Source organism: Wolffia australiana, chromosome 8 (genome assembly GCF_029677425.1).
Source record: "Wolffia australiana isolate 7733 chromosome 8, ASM2967742v1".
Taxonomy (NCBI): domain Eukaryota; kingdom Viridiplantae; phylum Streptophyta; class Magnoliopsida; order Alismatales; family Araceae; genus Wolffia; species Wolffia australiana.
In genome coordinates this window covers 15208340-15232500 of record NC_135842.1, presented here as the reverse complement: position 1 = coordinate 15232500, position 24161 = coordinate 15208340, and the positions used below count along the sequence as shown (strand labels likewise).

The window sequence follows — 24161 nt, the reverse complement described above, 5'->3', positions numbered from 1 at the left end:
TCCCCGTGCCGTTCATCATCCTGCACCTGACGGGCCTTGCTGAGGCGATCGCCGGCCGCAGCGCGGCCGCCGGGCGCCTGATCAACGGCTTGCTGGAGCGGGCGAGGGCGAAGGCGGCGCCGGTGGAGGAGTTCCGGTGGCTGGGGCTGATGCTCTTCGTCGCGGTTCCGTTCCCCGGGACCGGAGCCTGGACGGGCGCCATGATCGCCGCCGTCCTGGGGATGGAATTCTGGGCCGCCGTCTCCGCCAACTTTGTCGGTATCGTGGCCGCCGCCCTCCTGGTCAACCTCCTGGTCAACCTCGGCCTGAAGCTCGCCGTCGGTGCCGGAATTCTCCTCTTCTTCCTGTCCACAGCCATGTGGGGGCTTCTCCGGCGCCTCAGACGAAACTGAAACCTTCAGTTTTTCCAATAATTTCACCTTCTTTTGTCAATTTTATTGGTCTGGAGGGTCTCCCGGAAGGACCAATAAGCCTCGAGGCTGGTGCCGGCCCACTGTTGGCAGAAGGACTCGTCGGAGGGAACTAAGGAGCTGAGAGGAAAAGGGCCCTTGGGGACCTTCTTCAAGGACACCAGGAAGCGGTGGCGAGGTCTGATTCTCTGGTCAAGAGAAAGACTCAAGTAAGTTGGATACTTGGTCAATGACTTGACCTCGTTGCGAAGCTCGTTGACCAAGTACAGATACTTGGGCTTCAGGTTTGCCTCCAGTGACAAGGACAGCACCTAGAGAGAGAAAACACAATCATGGTCAGATCAATTGTGGAACTTTGGAAAAATGTGGAGGAATGAAGAGGTGGGTGGGTTTGTTTGGTAGTCTGGGTAAGGCTGGTAAGAACCTGGAGAGAGAAAACCCAACCATGGTCAAATTAATGGCAGGACCTGGTAACATTATGTTTTGGCAACCTGGGTAGGACTTGTTAGAATCTAGAGAGAGAACCACCCAACCGCTGTCACATCAATGGAAAGAATTTGGAGAGATGAGGAAAATAAAAAGGGAAATGTTGGCAACCTGGGTAAAACTGGTTAGAACCTAGAGAAAGAACAAACAAACCAGGGGCAAACTAACTGAAAAACTTTTGAAAAATGAGGGGGAATTAAAGGGGGTCTTTGGCAAGCCAGGTGAGACTGGTTAGAACCTAAAGAGCGAACAATAAATGAGAATAATTTGGAAAATGAGGAATATAAAAAAGGGAATGTTTTGCAACCTGAGTAAGACTGGTTAGAACTTTGACGATCTCTGCGTCGCCCATGCCGATACTCCTCAGGAACTCTATTCTCGGCTGCATGCCATCCTCGATGCTGTAATGAAGAAGCTGCGGGTGTTTTCTGACCATCTTCACCACGCTATCTCGTGATGCGCCCACTTCTTTGGAGAGATAAGTGAGTCGCGAAACCCAGGACTGTTCAATCCTCTGCACCAGGATCTGAGGGCTAAGCTGCACCACCTTACCCAAGTCACTTCTGCTAATTCCCACCTCTTCTACCAGATACTTGATCTTGGGTTTCAGAGATTGCTCCACATTGTAGGAAAACAAGGAAGGCGCAGCGGTGATGATGTGGCCAATGCGGGTGTCGGCGATGCCAAGAGTTTTGAGGAATGCCACATGGACTTTGAGGTTGTTCTCCACTGTGTATTCCAGAATTTGAGGTTGTCTCAGGAGGATCCTTCTCATGTCCTTCGCCTTCACCCCCACACTCATCAGATATTCCAGCCTCTCCCTTGCCGATGCGGCGTTTATCTGGAGACATGGCATATGTCTTTCGTAGATGGTGATGAAGTGGGATGCTTTGAAACCGAAGGTGGAGAGATATTCGACTAGAGGGAACCATCGGTCATCGAAGTCCAGTTCTTCTTGTAACTTGGAGAAAATGACTTTTGGGGACTTGGTGTTTCTTTCCTGAGTCAAAAAATGGTGACTTTACTGAGTTTTCGTAATCAAAATGTGTGATAGTGAAGGATGTAAATTTTCTAATGTTTGAGGACAATGACGAACCTGTCATTGTCCTCAACAATTTCAACATCATCATAGTCATCATCCGGGAATAGAGTGACGAGGACGATTTCATCATCGTCATTGTCATCCTGCCCAAAGATGAATGATTAGGACAATGATGACTCATCATGACCCCTCATCATCTGAAATGGAAAAATACAAAGTGACAAGAGGACAATGAGGGTTCATCATCATCATCATCATCCTGGCAAAAACGAATGACAGGGATTCATCTTTGACCCCTCTTCATTGTAACCAGGGCTGATGATCAATAACCTTTTCTTCTGTGTCCTCCGGATCGTCAGTTTTGAGTTTCAACCCTCCTCCATTGATCTTGAGCAATCTATCTTTTTCTTGATCTCGTGTAAATGACCTCTCCCGAGCTGCATCGAAATGAGAAAGTTATGTTTGCCACAGAATTTTAGGACGATCTAGATGTTACCTGAGCTTCCTCTCCGCTGATTTGTCATGTAGGAGCTTAGCCTGTTCCGGTCTGAAAGGTAGGCACCAAGAGAGCTTTTTCTATCATCTGAGTTTTCTTCCTGGAAAGTATGAATTCAGATAAAAAACTTTCAAGACCCATAAAATCATGTCTATGCAAGGTGGATTAAACCTTCATCAGACATCAAAATTCAGCATAAGAAACTTAAAAACATGTCAAGTAGCCCACATCATTGGAAGGCCATGGAGAGCATCACGAAGCTTTCTTGATCCGCCAAGAATTTTTTACCTAGTATCGGTAACCACCTTTTGAAATTGGCACGAGCTCTTCCGAGACTTTTCGGTCACCGAAGAACAGAATTCTAATATGTGACACCAGGCGGGGGAAAAATTATTTTACATCCACTTCAGATAATCATTTGCAACAAAGGTAAATTCAATCGATTGAACATCAAGTAAAGAGGCCAATCATTAAACTGGATGATGTCAAGATCTTCGTCCAGGGATCTCAATCTAAAATTCATCATCCTATCAATCTATCAATTCAGTGTCAAAATTCAATCAGATCAAACAGAGCGTTAATTTGCTGCAACATGAGACAAAAATTAAAAATCCCCGTAAACACGTCCAATCTTATAAAACCCATAAACAAATTCAATAAAAAAAACACCCATTCACCCGTCCAAAATCAGAAAATCAAAAAGACACGCTAAAGAAATCCGCCAAAACCCAGAAAAAAACTCACGTCGGAGGAATCCTCAGAATCTGTCTCCTCGTCGTCCTCGTCGTCCTCATCGTCGTCGTCGTCATCATCTGATCCATACCCAGAAGAGCGGCGACCGTAGGGAGACGGTCGGGAGGATTTTATGAGGTTTCGGTTGGAGTTGAAGGAGTATGAAGAGGATGACGAGGGGAGGGCCAAGCCGACTACAGAAATTCGTCTTCCGACGAGTACCCAGCAAGAATTTGACGAAGAAGGAGAGTTTTTGCGAGGTGGGGAGAGATGGGAACGAAGAAGAGATCCAGAATTGCAGCAGAGGTACTGAGCTTCCATCTTCTTCCTCCTGCCTCTCTCGGATAACGGGGGAGTTCTTAGAAGAAGAAATATCTTTGACACTTAGTCTGATTTAAGTTATATATAAGCTTCTGTACTTTTATTGAAAAAACCCAAGTAATATTGGTTTCTTGTTCTGTTATCCTCTAAACAAAAGTGTACGAGTTATTACACCAACCTTCTCTACTTTTAATCAAAGTTATATTAGTTTTTCTATTGTGATCATCTAAACAAAAATTCATGATTTCTTACCCAGAAATTTTATGCCTTTTACTAAAAAAGCCAATTAATATTAGTTTTTTGTATTTTTATCGTCTAAACAAAAGTTATGATTTCTTATACCAAATTCTATGCTTTTCACTGAGACATACAAGTAACATTAGAATTTTGTAGTATTATCCTCTAAATAGAAGTGGATGATTTCTTACACCAAGCTTCTTTGCTTTTTACTGAAAAATCCAAGTAATATTCCTTGGTACTTCTTAGCTCACCATAATCATTAATGTAATTGGGTATTTGTTAATGACCCGACAAATAATAGTCATATGAGATACCGATAAAAATATCAAATAGGGATAGTGATGAGATTATTGATTGTAAATATCAGGGCCAGAACAGAGAAATCATAAGTTTTTTCAAGATTTTTGCTAGAAATTGAAAAAAACTTGGTGTATCAAATTCTCACGAGGGCTGGTGATCAGTGATCAATCTCATCTCTCTCTTTCTGTTTGAAAATTCTCAAACTCTCTCTAGGGCAGTGGATCAGGATTTCTAGAGGTGATTTTGGTATGTTTGTGGAGTTTGGAGTTCCTTGAGAGTGACCAGAAGGGTTAGAACGAATGTGTACTCACTTTTTTGTTATTTTGGTTTCTGAGTTGCATTTTCCAATTTTTTCACTTGAACATTGATCATTACATTATGTGCAGTGTTTTCCTTTTTTCTTTCTTTATTTCTCTTTTTTTCTACCCATCAAAGTATCCATCAATCAACATTGATTATACATTATTTATTTAAATTTAAAATACCATATAAATTTGTGACACTATCTATCTGCATAAGTCTATTTATTTGGCCATGTATCCACAACATATGTATCACCACATATATAACTTATTTGTCTATATATTTATTTATATATGTATTATGTAAATATATAGCAAGATATTTTTAAATCTATGACACATATATTTCCATGATCAATGATCCGAGATGAGATTTGTGTAGTAGAATAAATATCAATGGAAGTCCGGTCCACTACCATTTGGTTCCTCAAATGAATTTCCTGAAGCTGCACAAGTGCAAGACTTTTAGACGTATCAATGCAGTCCTGAACACATCACATCTCCCCATTTTCTTCTCTATCAGGCCCACATAGACTTGGTAAGATCTTCTCATCATTCTGGCCCCACTAGGAAGGGAGGTTGCTGAATAATAAGGAAAAAGAATAGGAGAGGCATGCAAGCAGAAACTCACATGGTTACTTCTCACTTAGGACAACAATGAGTCCTTTCATACTAAACAAAGTTTTTGATGAAAACATTATGAAAAATTATACGTTCAACCCTCTAGGCCAATGTCTATTCATATACTGAGGGAGGGCAATCCCATCTTGGCCACACCTTTGTAGACTCTTTTCTGCATCATACCTAAATACATGAGATTTTTTTATTAGGGACTTGTACATCATATTAAAAATACGACCATCCATCTGCAGTTTTTACTTTGTGTTTGAGGTTTAGAGGACACTGGCACTACTGTGACATGAATCCATTTGATAGTTCAATATAAAATCATGCAGAGATTAATCTGGACCACCTCAGTGAACACTTCACCAAAAGAGTATCCACTATCTATCCCCAGTGTTGCCATACAAAGGGTTGCATCAACCATTCTCATCATATGAGCATGAGTAGATAGTTTTACCTAAAGATATATGAATACATGTTTTTTATAATAAGTGTTTAATGATAAGTTATCGACATATTATAATATCATCATAATTCACTAATCATTTCACATATCTTGGGACTCCATTTTAAACATCATGTATGAAGAATAATGAATATGGCATGCACTAATGAATTGTAATGAGACATGGATGTGTGATTGGCGTGCAATCCATATTATTTCATCAATTATGTATCAAGCTGTTATTTATTATGTGTTTTAACCTGCCTTTTTACCAACTTACATATGTATATATGTATCTATCTAAATATTCATCAATGAATTTATTTAGCTAGATTTCAATCTACCACTATCTATATTTGTCTCACTATATTTTTAATGGATTAAATATCAATATTAGCATTACCATCCTAACTATCTACATGTGCATCCAGATATTGATGTATGAATGTATATATATATCTGAAATGGTATGTTTGAAATATGTCTGTGAGGTCTGTGAGGTCCTAGCTATGAATAGTTAAATATTCTATACATTGAAATACAGTAGAGAGTGATACTTGTAATCAATACATAGTAGACCCCATTAGGCCTGTCATTCTCTCTCACATAGATAACCCTACCTATCTATGTATTCTATGTATCTGTCCATATATATCCATATTTTTATCACAAACCCATTTATTCATCTGTATACTTAATTAACTAGATTTGATCTAACAACTATCTTTATATTCATCAACATATAACTTTACCAATCTTGATGAATATTGATTTATATTTTTGGATGCATTTTCAGCACAATGATAGATGTTCAAAAAGGTACATTCATTTAACCTATATCAAGTTTTTTGATTTTCACAGTTATTAATGTTCAGTAAATTTTTATATATTTAACTTAGACCAATATTTTATTGCAAATAAACATTTCTGGTATAGAGAAAATGTGTTTGAGAGAGAGAGAGGAGTGCTCTAGATGGTGGGAACAAAGGAGTTATGACAGAAAAGCTAATTTAAACACATGATTTTTCTTCCTTGAAAAAAGGAACTAAATCTCAAAAAAAATAATGCTATCAACTAAAAATGTCACATCAGTTGGAACATATAAAATTATCTGATAGTGGATTCCGGATTGTCTAGGTGTTCTGAGGAAAATTAGAATAACAAGAAATTTATCACTAGATTATTAAACGTTCATGATAATATTAAATAAAATAAAATGCCAAAAAAATATCTTTCCAAAAAATTATATCTTTCCAAAATTTAATGTCAAACTATTCAAGAAAAATCATATTTTGTCTCAAATATTATATTCTTATAGAATCTAATAGTTAGAAAAATCCCAAAAAATGTAGAAAATTCAGAAAAAAATCATTCTAAAAATAGATTTTATCATTTTAAGCATGATAACATGCAAATATGAGTGATTTAGTGCCAATATATATGTTAATATGATCATATAAGGTACTAAAAATGCATGTTATCAGGAACCAATCATGACTTTCCACAATGACTAGTGCTGCTAATCATTGCCAAAAGGTGCTACTATGGTATCACGAATTGCAATGCCATAACGACATACAATTGGCTGACACAAAACTATTTTTTAAAACTCTAGGGTGACTTAGATCAATAGAAAAATAAGAAGCAATTAAAATAGCAGTAAATGGATGTGGAGACCAATAAAATAAATAATTACTTTTGATGCATTTTTGAAGTTGAAAAGTCAAGGAAAACGGCATGCATACATGTCATCATGGTATTGATGAAAAAAGGGAAAATGCGTGGCACTGCAGTCTGCGTAGCCATGTCATGCAATGATTGTGATATTCTTATTATATTCTGACAAGAATGCCATACATCAACATGTCATTTAATAAAAGGAACATGTATTTTCTGTTTTCTTCCATGAAGGAGACATTGCGCGCCCATAATTTCCATTCAAGAAAGACGAGGATAATGCGGCCATAATTAGAAAGGGAAAATAGTGGAATTCTAAAAATGATGAAGATCCAGCGATGTTGATTAGGAGAGATAAAACTTAATTAAACAGATGGTTTATATTTCTCTAAATTCATAACTTAACACCTAACAATCACGAAGGCCCATTGAGATGAATTTTCAAGGGTAGCTTCATTTTTGTCCTTCAATCAGTGAATTGAGGCATTCATCTTTGTAAAAATGATCCTTACACTTGCTTCCTACATTTTTGGGCTGAATGAAAGAGAGAAATTTTCTGAGATCTATCAAGCTTGTTCTTAGTGTCCTAGAAGCCTAATTTCTGAGATCAATAAAAAGAGGAAATAGAGAAGAGGGGGAGCTTACCTGCACTCCCAAATCCCCATGATCTTGGGAGAAAAGTATCTATGGTAAGCGTTCTTGTTCACATTGGTTCTTTCCAACATCAATGTTCACATATATCCATCTCATCACCCCATTTTACTATCACATCACATCGTTACAGCTTTCAATCACATATTATGACTTTCAAATCATCATGTCTTCGTTGTCTTACCACCATCGCACTTACTCATATTGTTCTTTCATCACATCTCTACCTTTCTACTTATTTTATTTTCTTGTTATTATCACTCCCTTCTCTTACTTGCACATTCTTCTAATATCGTTCCACGTCGCTATCTCCTATCTACTATATTCATTGCAAACTTATTATGAATTATCACTTTCTCACCTTACATTTTCCTCATCTCTCCACCACCTATTTTATATGCATCTACCCTCATCTCATTAATCACTATTTAAAGAATATTAAGTCCTTAACCATTGTTCACTGTGGAGACAATCTGTACTCATCACAAGGTAGATTTATCTAAGTGAGTACATATTTATATTTTTATTGATTAAACTTACAAGTACCAATGGTGAATTAAAACCTGAAAATTGATTTTATCAATCTCCCCCTTGATGGCTCCTATTCAAGAAAGTGCTCAGCAGAAATGTAGTGTCCTAGACGACAATGGTGGTGGGTCTCTCTTTCCACAACTGTTCTTCAGAGGGACTGAAGATGTTTGGCAAAATGCAGAAATATACTACTTCACAAACTTGAATATCTAATTATTAATGAGACACAAGATATTGAACACTAGTAATGAATTAGTGTGGACGAAATGTTGGATCATGAACTATCACTTAGAGCACAATACATTAGAGTTAAATGTATATTTTTAATACATCTAAGGGTAACCACACCAGTCACCTCCACAGAACTGAGCTCTACTATTTTATGTTACTTAAGTATATGATAAACTAGAAAATTGTTATGTGATTGACATAACTTGAAGGCCCCACTTGACTGAGATCAGGGTCACCCTTTATCACACAAATAATCTGACACTGGAGGCAATTGTAAGGCCGGAATCAGCACACGATTAATGCCTTCCAATCAGTCAGAAACCTCAATAATGAATACTTGATCATGTTTTTGTCTGTCTCATAAAATTACCAGAACCAAGCTACAGCCAGGCTGCACTCACAAGTAATAACTGTTTTATTGCCAAAAATAAATTTACAATTCATAAATGATGGTTCCATGTGGGTGTGTCATGCCCCTGTCTATAACACTTCCATGAATGGTTATAATTACTGCCCAAAATTTGAACTGCCCATCATACAGAGGGTTTGCAGGGTCCAAAAGATTGCCCACAAGGCGAAAAAAGTGGGTGAATTTTCACTTTGAACCACAGGCAGTCCTGGTTGTCGGATAACTCAGGAGAAGAACCGGCTATCGACAAGTGAACCCTACAGGGAATCAGCATTCTGATGATGAAAACAATCTTCTTGAGAATGCACTATCAAAAATCGATTCTATTCCAGGCTTAGCTTTCATACAGAGGGTTCAGAAGGAATTTGGCTGGCCTTGCTCAAAATGCCCTTGCCGAAGTAGTCAGCAACGACGGAGAATCCATCCTTAGAGTTCTTCACCTTCTGAGAAAAAGTCTCAAAATCTGCAGCATTCTGCTCCAAATTCTTTCTGGTCTCAAGCACTGATCTATAATCTGGGGCACAACGCGGGCATTCTTGCTCATTGTCTCCCAGGCAATGAAGGTGGAACGAATGCATGCACATGAAATGCACTGCCGGCAGATCAAGAGTGAATCCACAATTGGCGCACTTGCTGATCTGGAAGATCCTCGCGTTTGATCTCAGATCTTGGATCTCCTTCTTCATCGCCTCGGTTTCTTCCTGCACAGAGAAATTTGTTGTCAGATGGAGTTTCTCAATTTTTTTCCCTTTTTTCATGGAAGATTGAGTTAAAGATGAAAGTGGGTTCATTGAATTTGGAGCTCATTGTCAGATTGAAAATCTTATGGTAGGGCTTTTTCCTCATCCGAATGTCTGCGTTTGACATGACTAGAATGTGCCAATGAGTTTGGTTTACCAGAATTAATGAAAAGATTAAAAGGCGGACACATTAGATTGGGATGAAGATTCCTTGAATTGGACCCCTTTTTCTGAGAAAAAGAGCATCCCTTTCTGGCAATTCATTGTTTTCTGTTCGTGGGCCAATTGAGGTTCTTATGCTTAGTTTTTGGTCATCTGAAAAGAATATGTTCATGATTTTGTTTTAACACTTTTAGTACCAAAGACACAGTAAGCTGGAAGAAGAATCAACAACAGAAGCCCAATTGATCAATTAACAGCGACAAAGAGAAGAATTTGAGAGAATAAGTTAAGAGAAGAAGAAGACGCAGTTGAGGGCAAAAATAAGGATAAACCCTCGTAAATGTATTAAGGCAACCTGCCTCTTATTTAAAAGGTATACCGTATCTGATCTTCTGTTATAGGAAAGATCTGTACTCGATTCTGTTTGCAATGGTAAAAAATAAAGGAAGAGAGCTCTTATTTCTGGATAGAAAAGTCACCAGATTGGAATGAGATATTTATTGGATCTATCCCCTCGAGTTTCCGAAAAAGAACATGCCCTAAAACCGAATCATGAGGCTACTTTTCTACCAAGTCATCTTACTTCGTGTTCATGTTCATTATAATGTTTTGGTGTTCGTCTGAATGTCAGCGTTTCATTTCATGTGACAAAGAATATGTTCATGATTCTGTTTCGCCATTCACTTTAATTTGTCTAACTTAACACTAGAAAATAAAATATTCAGAGTCAGAAGACAAATTATACTGGAATGAAATATTTCTTGGGTTCATCCCTATTAATTTCAGAAAAAAGAAATCGAGAATGGGAGGATCTGTAGAAACACCGAAAGATCCAAAAAGATAGAAGAATCAGTAATTTCCAAAAAGGATGATAATTTCCTTAAGCTTTCAACCTAATCAAAGAAACAATAATAAAACTGTTATACAACAAAGATTCCATCCCCGGAAAACGAAATCTAGAGTACCTGGAATTCTGCAATAGATTGTCGATCATCTTCGATTAGTTTTGACTCCTGCTCGAGCTTCCTTGCAATATAATCCTTCACGACAGAGAGCGTGAGTCGCTGGTTTCTGGCCAGCATTTGGAGAACAACAATAGGAGGTAATATATCATCCTTCTCGATGAACTTCAAAACCTCCTTGATCTCCTTGGAACAATCGTCATCATCAACCTCCGCAAAATACTTTAATGATTCAACCCAAAGAGAAGGATCCCCTCCCTGCGAGGCATCTCCCAGTCTCTTGCAACAATCAATAAGCCCTTCTCTATCTCTTTCTTGCACGAAACAAGCCACCACCTCTTTATAAAGCTTCAATTTCTCATACAAAAACAGCAATCCATCTCTTACACCATTCATCTCGCAAAGAATGACCGCGAGATCAACATCATACATTGCCTGATCCATGTCAGATGTCCATTCCCTTTTTAGTAAGTTGATTCCCTTTCTTTTTCTTTCATCTTGATTAAGCTCCAGGTTATTAGAAAAGTATAGCTCCAATAGAATGTTGTTGACTTCAATTTTAGATTTCTCTTCCTTCACATCTGGGTAGCTTTTTTCCAAAAATATCATCAGAGATAAGGGGCTGTGCACGAAGATGTTTACAAAATCTAAAATTGAGTTTCTCGAGCAAAGTCTCACGAGCAACTCAATGGTTTCATCAGGCTTGCGCTCCACAAGAATCTTACCATACTCTTTAATGGTGATTGCACCTTGGGCGGGTTTGAGGCTTGATATGTACTCTAATCCTGCATCAAATCTACCAAGATCTTCGATCAAGATCTTCAAGAACAGTTCATGTTTCCCAGCTTTCTTTGATACATACATGGCATGTTCATGATAACCTGCTGCACGGCAGACCCGAATGGCAGTCTCTACATCAAATTTGTTTTCCCCCGCTCGATCCTCACTTTTGATGAACTTGTTCAGTTTTTCCACGTCCTTTAATTTGGTGTAACAATTCAGGAGAAGTGTGGTGTGATCTTTTGAAGCCAGTTCCTTCTCATGTAGGTTTTCCAGGTAATTAGTCAAGTTATGAATGCGTTGAGCATCAAGAAATTTCTGGATAACATACGATGGTTCTAGAAATCCAACGGTCTGGATGTATTGAGCCATGGCTTCATCAAATTCCTGCTTACTATATAGATGATCACCGTATTTTCGGAGGACTTCGGCAGTGGCGGCTGGGTCAGCTTGCTGGCTTTGAATTAAGTTCACTGCAACAGTGTATAAGTTCTTCTTGAAAAGCATGTCTAATTTACTTTCCATATCCTTTTCTCCGACGCAAGATATCTTTCTGTCAGTCATTATGAGAACGATGTTACCCCATTCACTGATCATGTGGGAGACGTCTCCAACTACCATGGTGTGAGCAATCAAACGGTTTTTCAAATCATAGACATTGAATGTATTCTTTTTGGTTTTTTGATCCGATATAATGCATAAAAGATAACTTCGAAACCAGCCCAAGAATTTCTTTTCTCCTTCAAAAGCCCAACATGGGCCTCTCCCATCAGTGTCATAAAAATAAACAGCTTCAGGACGGCCAATGATCAAATCCTGGTTTATGCAACATGGTACGACTTGTTTTTAGGGCCTTGGAAAATAAAAAAAGGGAGATCGACAGAGAGTGATGAGAGAGAACAAGGCAGGATGGACTTCACAAGGAGGAACTTCCAATTGATTTTTGGGTGCCCTCCTAGAGAGGATGTGTATTTAATGGGAAAACAAATCCTGGTTTATTGACCATAATGTAATGGGGTTTAAAGGCCTTGGAAATAAAAAAAGACAGAATAGAGAGAGGGTGATGAGAGAGAACAAGAGGCAGGATAAATATCACGTAGAGGAACTTCCATTGATTCATGGCTGTCCTCCTAGGAAGGGAACAATTATTTGCGGGAAGACAAACCCGAAGGGAATTACTAAAATGCCCTTGTGGCTGAAAGTATTAAAATAACTCTAGATAGGAAGGGGATTGCATCAGAGAGAAAGAAGTGAAATATTTTACCTGGCGATCATTCATTGCAACGCTGTTGAGCTCACATCCAATATGATCTAGGGTTTGTCTCTTGGGTGGCTGACCCTGGATGTCGAACAAGCTGACAGAGAAAGGAGTCACAGAGAAGAGCTGGGGAAGATTTCCTTCCACACGAAATCCGAGGGCTGTGATTGGACAGGGTGCCTTGTCTGACGCATCCTCAACCATTAGCCTGAAGCGTGTGATGCGCTCCCGTGCTATGTCTCCTCGGATGCAGTAAACAGAACCATTTTCTAAACCTATGGAGATTAATAGAATCGGAGATGTCTCTTCAAGAACCAAAAACGAGGTAATCTGACAGGAAAAAATTAAAAGAAGTTTCATAATTAATTTTCAACCAGAAAAATAAAGAACTAACAAGAGATTGATAGGATTGGAGACGTCTCATCAAGAAAAAAATGAGGAAATCTGAGAGAAAATTTTGAAAGAAGTTCCATTATTTATTTTTGACGGAGAAAAATATAAATATAAGGAGCTTAATGGAAGTGAAGAAATTTCTTCAAGAACAAAAAATGAGGAAATCCGAGAGAAAAAATTGAAAGAAGTTTCATTAGTGTTTTCAACAGCAACGAAAATAATAAAAGAGACAAATAGAATCGGAGATGTCTCTTGAAGAACCTAAAATGAGGTAATCTGAGAGAAAGAATAGAAGAAGTGTCATTATTCTTTTAACATTGAAATAAATGGAGAGATGCCCAACCTTCGCTTCAGGAAATTGGTTTGTAAATATACGTAGAATCTGAACGCAAATAGGACTGGTTGAGCTTGAACCCTCTGGCTCCATCTTGTCCAGGTCAAAGATTTTGAGACAGATGGAAGACTCTTGGGGAGGCCCTCGTTCATCTTCTCCAATAGTCACCAAAAAATTACGTTGCTGTGACCAGGGAAAAAACAACAGTATTGTTATTCGTTTTTTTTTTGAAAAGAAAAAGTATTGTAACAGTAAAATTGACTTCCCTCCTTAGAGAAGGGTAACAGTTATCTTAAGTAGGATTCCGCATGTTTCATCAAGGTTGGCATTGATTGATGGCCGACGATTAAACATTGTGTCATCATCAATAAAAGTCAAGGTCAACATCAACGCCAACCGTCCATAGGTTAAAAAAATTCTGTGGATGTCGTCAACTAGGCAATTGACGTAAGTGTTGACTTGATGCTAACGGGGTTAATGTTTTGATAAATAGACTTTAATTAAGTTGATGGCTGACAAACGACATCAATCGTCCATGATTCTGTCCGCGTTAAGGTCAACCATCAACGGTAACCTTGTCAACATCAATGTCATTGTCCACGTCATCAAGGGTTGATGACATTGACAGTTGATGGATGGCTGACGAAAATCAAATCTTAGCTTTAAGGGAAACTACTTCTAAGGAAAAATGATGGAAATACCCGTCATGGGGTCGGGAATCCTATCAGATTTCCAAGTGGAGGAAAATAATAGATCGTGCATCTGTAGGATCCCAAACCACTCACAGGGTTATTTCCATCATTTTCTCCTTCCCTGCAAGGGAAACCATCAAGAATTACGCAGATCATAATCATAGTGATTCTACATCAAACCAGCGCCGATGGTTGAGCTTATGCTTTTCATAATTCTGGATCTGCAACCCCAGACAGGGTATTCAAGTCATTTTTCCTCTGAGTGGTTTCCCTTTAAACGACTCTAGCAGTAAAGTTGATAAATTGACAGGGAGATCCAGGCATTTAACCATTCTTAACTTCTATATTTTTCTTCCATCACTCTCACCTTGAAAGATTTTTCAACTTTTTCATGACAAGTTTTCAGTGGAAAAAGTTTTTCTTGAACCAAGATAGACAGGAGAACAGAAAAGTGGGGCAGGAGAAATGCACCTTCAATTGTTGAAGAAAAAGGACGGAGGTGGCATGGGCCTGGAACGCATAAGACAACTTAAAGTTTCTGTCAAGGAGTCCAACAGTGCCATTGTTGCAGCCAATGGCTATCTTGCCACGCCCACTCGTGCAGCACTGTACCTTCCCTTCGATCTCTGATGGAACTGCATACTTTCCAGGTGCTTTTTCCTCGAAGAACTCAAATTTTCTCCACTGGTACATCTCTGTTTCGATGGTTGAAAATGAAGAGCATAAATAAAGATTCGATGCACAAGAGTAGTTATGAAAGAAGATTCGGCCTAGTGCAAACGTAGAGAAAAGTTATAAGCGGAGACCAAACGCAGAGCCAAGGAAGATCCCCCCTTCGTGATAACGTATAAATAATAGAGCAAGGGAGGAGAGGAAAAAACTTGCTAATTATTTTTAGGGTTCATGAAAAGTTGAAAAACATAAAAACCTTGTCATCTTGCACTCTGGATCAGTCTAAATTTTCATCCGAATACTATGGAAGTTTTAAACTTAACTATAAAGAAAGCTATGGGATATTCTTTTACTTAAAAGAGGAAGTAAACCCAGAAAATTCTTAAAAAACAATAAACTTATTCCTTCTTCAAGATAAAGTAAGACTTGGCATGATCTAGAGGTTATATCGATTGTAGAATAAGATGATCTGCAAAAAAAAAATGTAATACATCCGAGAGAGCCTTTTCCTCAACGAAGAAGCTGTTTCTTTTCCGATACGAGTCATCATCTTTCATATGTGTTTCCCCCGGCCTCTTCCCTTTTACCAATCTCACATAATCAACCATTTTCCAATTTTTTGACAAAGAGAAATACATGATTTCATCTCCAAAACAGTCCCAAGCTAATCTCACAATTTCGAGCAAAGTCTTGCAGCAAAATCTGTCTCAGAACGACGGTTCGCCGGGGGAAATACATGATTTCCCGCTAATAACTATACGATTGAATCAAATGATCATGCACATTTTCGTTCTCGAGAAAACTTACCGACGCCTGCCGATTGAAGTGACGGCACAGATCACGAAAATACCGATGAGATACTCAATTCCCCGGCCACTGCAATTCCAAATAACATTCGGTCATCAACCCAAGACAAGACCAAAGGGAAAAATAGTGAACCTGGATCCCACAGCCAGATCTCGATCCCTTCACCGTCAAAAAAAAAAAAAAAACTTACTCAGAAGATAATTCTCACCTACAGGTCGCGCATGATGGACGAATCAATATCTTCGCATCAGATCAATCAAAATTCCTCCTTTCGTTGTTATCACTTCAGAAAATTCCTCCGGTTTTGTACTAGTGTTCAGAGCTTCGATCTTCTTCCAACATCTCTGAGAAAGTATTCCTCTTCCCTGCTGTAAAACTGGTATAAAACATATTTCAAATGTATTTTTTACAAAAACCCTAACAAAAATGTGTTCCCACAAAAAATTCCTACACTATTTTATTCAGGTTCAAGATGAAAATTTATAGTTTTGTATTTCTTTTTGAAGTTGAGGTTGGAAATTTCTGATTATATCACCTCTGTGAGACAAGACAAACATGTTAAATCTATTTTTTACAAGACCCAAGGACAGAATGATTGTCTATTATAAAGCCCAAGTATAATGAATTTTCTTCTCTTATACTAGTTTATTCAGGTTCAAGATAAAAGCATATAGTTTTGCGTTTTCTTTTTGAATTTGAGGTTGGACATTGCTGATCATATTCCCTACGTGAGACTTGATAAAAATGTTAAATATTAAATCCAAATACTGAATCATTATAAGTGGTAATCATTAAAATATTAAATCTGCAATTTCAATTAAAATAAACATATAAAAGTTTATATTGAATTTGGTGTGCTATTTTTTGTTATCAGCACTTCATGCCAATTGGTGGTGGGTATTTACATGACTCATCTATAGTGAGAAATGCTCAGACAATAGTTAAACTTAGCTGAAGTGGTAGGCAAACGTAACATAAATGTCTTTTGGAGGCATTTAAAAGCTTCTCATTGCAAGAGACTCAATGAGCTGAAACACATTTATGAGAAAAAACCTCTGATAAACTCAAAATTAGATTTTTTATTCATTGTTGGTCCGTTTGAGCTTTATCAATAACAATATAAACATGTACTCACCTAAATAAATCTAGTCAGTGATGAGTACGGATCATCTACACTAGGAACATTAATTAAAGATTTGGTATTCTTTAAATAATCATTAGTAGATGTGGGGAGATATGTATAAAAATATGGGATCGAGAGATGAGGAAAAAATAAGGCCAGAAGGTGATAACTATTAATAAGACTAAGGTAATTATACTAAATAGCAGAAAGTGATAATGATGATATTATAAAAAATGCGTGAGAGAGAAAGGAGTGACCATCACGACATAATAAAATCAGTGAAAGGTAGCAATGTGATAAAAATAACTATTTGTGTAAGGGGATGACGGTTAGATGACAAAGACGTAGTGACATAAAAGGTGTAAGACACGATTGAAATGTCTAATGATGTGATGTGATAACGCGAGGATGAGATGGATCTACACTTGTGTCAAAGATGAAAAGAATTGATGTAAGGTCTAGATACTTACCATATATCCTTATGCTTTGCCAATATCATGGTGATTTGAGAGTATATGTAGGCTCCCCCTTTTTCTCTATTGCCTCCTCTCAAACACCCACAACATTAAGGATGAGCTTGATAGATGTCACAAACTCATTCTCCTTCAATCAGCCCACAAATTTATGAAGCAATTTAAAGGATTTTTTGCAAAGATCCATTCTTCAATTAATATATCAGAGGGCATCAATGGAAAGAGGACATAAAGATGAAGCTACCCTCAAGTTTCAGCTCTCTCGGCCTTATGAATTGTTAGATATCAAGCTCTAAAGTTGGAGAAATCTTGGGTATCCATTTTTCTCTCTACTCATCAGCGTGATGTTGCAATGCATTGCTGCCCACCATGTCAAGTTGTTTCTTTAGTTGATTAAATGGCACGCTGATGTCTGTCATTCACATCACAGAAGATAAAAAATTTTCAAAGAATGTGTGACGTGGAAATGCGGACTGTGGCACCACATTAATGTTTTTCCCCTTTTTGCGAATCAGACGACTCCACGTCATGGTGCCACTTTCCTTTACTTTTCAACCTCAAAAAATCTGTCAAAAGTAATTATTTGTTTTATCGATCTATTCACCCATTTATAACTATTTTAATTGCAACTTTTTTCTATTGGTCCACATCACAATGTCGATTAAAAGTAAGAAGGCATAAGTAAATGGTTGGTCATTATGGCATCATGATTTGCGGTGCCGTAAAAACACCTATTTGCATGATTAGTGTCACAAATCATTTCTGAAAGTCATGATTGGTTGTCATTCAATCGAATCAAATGGCGACATATGGGGGAGCACAATTTTCAGGCCAGAAATATTTAATATACTCCATGTAAATCAAATTTCAGTCATAAAAATATATAGAATTTATACTAAATTTTTTAAAATAATATATTCCTGAGTATAAATTCAAAAGTTCATTAAAACTATACACCACTGAAAAAAATAAATTCTCTAAGAATATGATGTCAGAGAAATTTTTAAAATACCAAAAAAATTAGAGAAATCAGAATATCACTCAAAAAAAGATTTAATCATTTTAATCTTGATAACATGAACATATATAATTATTTTAAAGCATAAAATGTAAATTTCATAGAATTATCCAGATAATTTGTGTTATCCACCTCTTATCAATAACATCATTGACAATGTATTTGCAAAGTTGCGATACATCATTATGCCTTGAAAGGTCCTATATAATAAGAAATATGGTAAATATATCATTATAATTTTTATGTTTGCCTTGTTGGTTCACATATAATCAACACTCTGAGAGGAGGTTTGCATAGAAAATTAAAATATGAGTTGAATCAGACCTTCAAACTGTAACCAAAACAACTTGAAGATTGAATCACCTTGAGAGAGTCTTTAGACATCAGACATCAAATGCATATTGAGAAGGGGCAGTTGTATCTTAAAAATGATTTACAAGTTCCTACTCATGGAACTCTCAACTATCTTAGCTAGGGTGCAGCAAGAATTTTGCGAAGATAATTGAGTGGTCAATATGGGATCGTCCACTCTCACTATAAGAGGATAACTCTCAAGCAAGATAATGCAATAAAACATTGGCCTAGGTAGTGGAATATCAAAGAATAGTTCTATAATTATTTCCCAACACATCAGTATGAACTTGGATGACTAATTAAGGTTTGATCATTAACCATATATTAAGTCATCCTAGGAGCATCAAGCAAATGAGGGTTTGTAACTGATGACAAACAATATCCCACAGTGAGTAAGAAAATCCTTTACATCTTATAAAGCATGAGGTGTAGATTGGCACCCCATCAAGGGAACTCTACCTATCGATTAGATTAAATTGATCTGTGATAAATAATTTTATATGATCATATAATCAAAAAATTATAATGCTAATAAGTATTATTGATGATGGATATTAAGTGTTCATCAATCCAATGACACTTCCATACCATTTTCAGTTCATTGAAATAAATATTTATTCATTAGTATACTTGTGCGATGTTTATAACGAAGTCCTTGATTACATATAATAAAGTTGTGAATTACGATGAGATCATAATATAGTGATCACTAGTCACTAACATGTCTTCCAAATATCCATAGTCAATGGGTGCTCGAGATGGAGATCAAACTATTGGAAATAATAACACTATATGATCATACTTATACAATAAATATGGGTAATCTTGCTGCCATTACTGTAGAGAGATTGACGGCATGTGGTGGGTGCTTTTAGGAAAAGAGTTCACTGAATTGATCCATACAAACCCCTCTATGACCTTATACCTAAACATCAATCAAGTTGATTCATGCCACAACCATATAAGTGGTCCTTCTACCTAAGACATGCTAAAAATATATGTAGCCTGAAGCCAATCTCACTTCCACATCACGTTTACTATACATTACTATAATATATTCATTATAATGCATATGTAATGTTTATAACTGAAGTCCATGAACACATGAAATGTATAAGTGAATTATGATGATATCAAAATATAATCATCATTTATCTTTAAACATTTATTATAAACATTCATCTTCAAAGGATACTCGAGAAAGACATCAAGATATCTAAATAGAATATCAATGTCTAATCCCACTCATATGATAAGTATGACCAATCTCGTAGCCAATAGTTAGGAGACATTCATGATAGATAGTGAGTGATCGTTGGCGTAAGAGTCACTAAATTAATCTATGTAAATCCCTGAGTGGTATTATACTAATCATCACTTAGATTGATTAATGACACATTTTTATAATTGGTCCTTAGACCTGAGACACAAAAGACACAGTAGTGGATGGACAATTTTGTTTTGAATATGACCTGCGAGTCCACAAAGGTGATTGTGTAGTCAAGATGGATCATCTGCCCGCGGTATCAAAAGAGATTGATTCGAGGAAGATGATGTAGTAAAATTCGTAGCCATGGTAGTGGAAATATTAGACAAGGTGTGAAGGTGTTTTAAAATTATTTTTCATGCATTTATATCAAGTAGAATGATTGATTACAGTTTGACGATTAACTATACCTAAGTCATGCGGGAGTCTCATGGGACAAAGGACTATAAATATATGGTAATGAATGATGGTAAACATTCCATAATAAAGTTATTTTATACTTTGTATCTTTTAGAGTACAAGGCATAGCTTAGCACCCCACGGGCTGGAAACTTATCCTATCAGCTAGGTTAAAGATCCTCGATCAATCTATATGCCAATATAGTTAATTATAAATGTTGGCGATTAAATTAGTTTACAAGACTAACACAAGGGTCTAGATGGCCACACACATAAGATATTAGGGCTTTGGTGGATATACTTAAAATTAGAAGGACATTTTTTAGGAGTACAGAGGATAAGTATAAATTGACGGGGTATCCATTTTAGGTACCCATACCAGCCAGACCCTCCTCCTGTTCTTCTCTTCTTCTCAAAATACTCATTCTTCTGAGTGAGACTTATAGTGCAGGGATGCGGACGGGACAGGACGAAGACATTTCTTGACGAATTTCGTCCCGTCCTACGTCCGATGCTAGCGTAGGGACGAAGGACGGGATGGCATTTCGTCCACCGACAAAAAAATGTCCCGTCCACGAGTTTGGGACGGTTTTTGTCACGTCCCGGCTCAAGATCGTCCCGTCCTTCGTCCCGGATGAAAAATTATGATATAATAATGTTAATAACTTCAGAAATATTCATATGTGCTCTCGGGCTTGATAGATTTGGGGCAATTTATGCTTCTCTGAAGGGGAACTGGTCCATCCACTTCCGGCGCTGGGCAATCCTCAACCAGGACCACCACTTCTTCGATGTCCAGGTATGTTCTGAAAAGCCGTGTTGGGTGTGTTGCCGGTGTATCATCGTTCTCATTGGGGCTTTTTCCCATGTTCATCTTTGCTTGTTTTCTTGTTCTGTTCATATTCCTTTCTGTCATGTTTTTTCACATGTGTTCTTCTTCTTCTTCTCATTTCTTATTCTCTTCTCGTATTCCTCTAGTCTTCTTGTTTCTTTCCATCTTATTCTTCGTTATGTTTTCTGTTCTCCCTCTCTTCTTTCTCTTCTTTTGGTTTTTTATTATTTTCTTTACACATCGGTTATTCTGTCTTCATGTTTCATTTTTGTTTTTCTTTCTCTATTCATCTTCCATTCTTCTTCTTTTCGTATAATTTTTTTTTTGCTTCTACACTTTTAATCACAATCATTCATTTAGATTCCATTCGTTTTTCATTTTTTATTTTCTGTTAGATTTCTTCTTGGTTAGTTTTGAAGATCTTCACCTTTTACTATGCCCTTTTAATTTATTCTTAAATTCTGATTATTTCTCATTCCTTTGTTTCTCGTCGATGAACCTTTACATTTTGTTTTACAATTCGTCTTTGCTTTTTTACTTGTTTTGTTCACATTCTTATCTGTAATGTTTTTTCATCTATGTTCTTCTTCTTCTCTTTTTTTCTATTCTTCATATTTTCCTCTGATTCTCTTCTGCCCTCTTCTCTTTCTTCTCATACCTTCTTCTCTTTTAGTATTCCTCTATTCTTTTTTTCAATCATAATTTCATCAACTTTTCTTATCTATTATTTTTATTTTCTAGTCTTTATTTGCTTCTTTCTATCTTATTCTTATTTCTGTTTTCTGTTCTCCCTCTGTTCTATCTTTTCTTTCGGTTTTTTTTCTTCTCTTTACAAATCGTTTTTTCTGTCTTCCTGTTTCCTTTGTTTTTCTTTCTCTTTTTCATCTTCCAATCTTCTTATTTCCAAGTAATGTTTTTTTTTCCTTCTGCACTTTTTATTTTAATCATTTATTTAGCTACATTTTCATTTTTCCTTTTTTATTTGCGATCTTAAATTTCTTCATAGCTAGTTCTGTTCATATTCTTCTCTGTTTTCGTTTTTTGATCTATGTTCTTCTTCTCTCTTTTCTCTATTCTTCTTATTTTCCTCTTGTACTCTTCTGCCCTCTTCTCTTTCTTCTCATACCTTCTTCTCTTTTAGTATTCTTGTATTCTTTTTGCAATCATAATTTCATCAACTTTTCTTATCTATAATTTTTATTTTCTAGTCTTTATTTATTTTTTCTATCTTATTCTTATTTCTGTTTTCTGTTCTCCCTTTGTTCTATCTTTTCTTTTGGTTTTTTATTCTTCTCTTTACAAATCCTTTTTTCTGTCTTCTTGTTTGCTTTGTTTTTATCTCTCTTTTTCATCTTCCAATCTTCTTTTTTCAAGTAATGTTTTTTTTTCTTCTGCACTTTTAATTGTAATCATTTATTTAGCCTCATTTTTGTTTTTCCTTTTTTATTTGCGATCTTATTTTGATGATGTGGCAATTCAATTTATAAATTCATTGTGTGTTATGTAGTCTTACCTTGCCGCAAGTACGGTCTGGTCTTGGTCACACTCTTCAGCAAGCTGAGTCTAGTTCCCCCCACATTCTTGGGGCCTCTGTAGGGATTGACATTGATCTGTAATCAAGTATACACATTATTCTTTGCGTTCTTTGTTGGTCTGTATGGTCTATGGTGGTTTGTATGTTGGGCAAGTTTTGTTTGTTTAAAAATAAGTTATTTGTTGAGATAACGATATAATGATAAATTTGCTCAAATAATTTTGGTCCTATACTGCCTGTGATGGATTGAGATTGTATGAATTTTTGAGTTGAATGTATTATTCAACTTTATTGATTGTAGTGTCTGAATTTGTTTAAAGTATTTATGATTTTAAAGGATGTCTGTAAATGTTAATGAACCAACCATGGTAATTGTAAATGTATTTTTGTATAAGGAAAATAGCAGCAATATTTCCTGTGATTGAAAATATTTCCTGAAATTCCTGCTTGACAGAATTTAATCGTAACTGTAAGTGACACGTATTTTACAAATGATTGCGTCTTTTTAATTGCCTAGGTAGAGTAATGGAGTCCACATCTGCTTCTACCCCAAAATCGACGGCTAAGGCTACACCGTCGATGTCTGCGAATTGCATCGCAATAGAGGTTGATGACAACCTATCAACTCGTAGCGGAAGATGCAATCGGTCAAAAGTTTTAGATCATTTTGTTGAGGTTGGCCCGGACGAGTATCAGTGCATGCTATGTCAGGCAGAGAACCCCATCCGTAAGGTCATCATCAAGAGGAATAAAGTTAAGAGCATAAACGTATTTTGGAGACATTGAGAGAAGGTGCATCATAAATTTCACGATGAAATTAAGGGACTCAAGCTGAAGCAGAGAACAATTCTCCACAATGAACTACTCTCCCGTAAGTTGTACTTACGCGGCATCACCATGGAGCAGACGAAAGAAGAGTTCGTTAGGTTCATTTGCGACAACGATCTTCCTTGGCATCTTGTGAAGAAGTCTTTCCGAAGATGGTGGTTCTACGGGACACAGGTGGTGGGAGACATCCCTGGTCCGGATGCGGTCAAGGCAACGACTGAAAGGATGTACAGAGAAGTCCAAGGGAAGTTGGTGGAGATGTTTGCCGATGTCTCCAGCGTCTCACTTACCGTGGATACTTGGACATCCCAAAACAACCTCGCCCTTTTAGGAATCACAGCCCATTGGATCGACAACAACTAGATACTATGTGAGCTTCTTCAAGGATTGCGACAAATCAAGGGACCCCATAGCGGCTTGAACTTAGCAATGATCGTCGTGGAAGTTGCATATCATTACGATAGTGAGTCGAAGATATGTGTCATCACCATGGACAATGCGTCCAACAACAGAACAATGATGGCTTCCATTGTGGATCAATTGAAGACAGTAAACCCCCAATTCACCATGGACCAACATGTACCATGCGTTGCCCATGTATTGAACCTCGTAGTCCATGCAGAACTCAAGGTCATT

At 37.1% G+C, this 24161-nt stretch overlaps 3 protein-coding genes across 4 annotated transcripts in view; 1 reads left to right on the top strand and 2 right to left on the bottom strand.

The window, feature by feature from the left end:
* The window catches only part of LOC144706730 (small multi-drug export protein), a 1000-nt gene extending 568 nt beyond the window's left edge, over positions 1-432 (top strand). The window contains exon 2 of the mRNA XM_078579736.1: positions 1-432. This exon is cut by the window's left edge and continues 8 nt beyond it. Coding sequence (XP_078435862.1) covers positions 1-392 — 392 coding nt within the window. The 3' untranslated portion in view covers positions 393-432.
* On the bottom strand, positions 386-3546 carry LOC144706729 (Mitochondrial transcription termination factor family protein). Its single transcript, XM_078579735.1, has 5 exons — positions 3179-3546; positions 2435-2534; positions 2269-2375; positions 1204-1896; positions 386-721 (listed from the first exon to the last, which is right to left on the bottom strand). Exons 1-5 carry the CDS (start codon positions 3485-3487, stop codon positions 416-418), a joined length of 1515 nt encoding a protein of 504 aa, XP_078435861.1. The 5' UTR covers positions 3488-3546; the 3' UTR covers positions 386-415.
* Positions 3547-8880: 5334 nt separating this feature from the next.
* On the bottom strand, positions 8881-16057 carry VPS11 (vacuolar protein sorting 11). 2 transcript variants are annotated; one of them, XM_078579733.1, is made up of 8 exons: positions 15906-16057; positions 15698-15766; positions 14690-14913; positions 13536-13709; positions 12806-13129; positions 10765-12357; positions 9245-9598; positions 8881-9154 (listed from the first exon to the last, which is right to left on the bottom strand). In XM_078579733.1, the coding sequence occupies exons 3-8, from the start codon at positions 14909-14911 to the stop codon at positions 9122-9124; spliced, it is 2700 nt and encodes an 899-aa protein (XP_078435859.1). In that variant the 5' UTR covers positions 14912-14913; positions 15698-15766; positions 15906-16057; the 3' UTR covers positions 8881-9121. The 2 variants fall into 2 exon arrangements, with proteins under 2 accessions (XP_078435859.1, XP_078435860.1); XM_078579734.1 differs by lacking the exons at positions 14690-14913; positions 15698-15766; positions 15906-16057 and having other exon boundaries at positions 12806-13074; positions 13536-13673.
* Positions 16058-24161: the final 8104 nt, after the last annotated feature.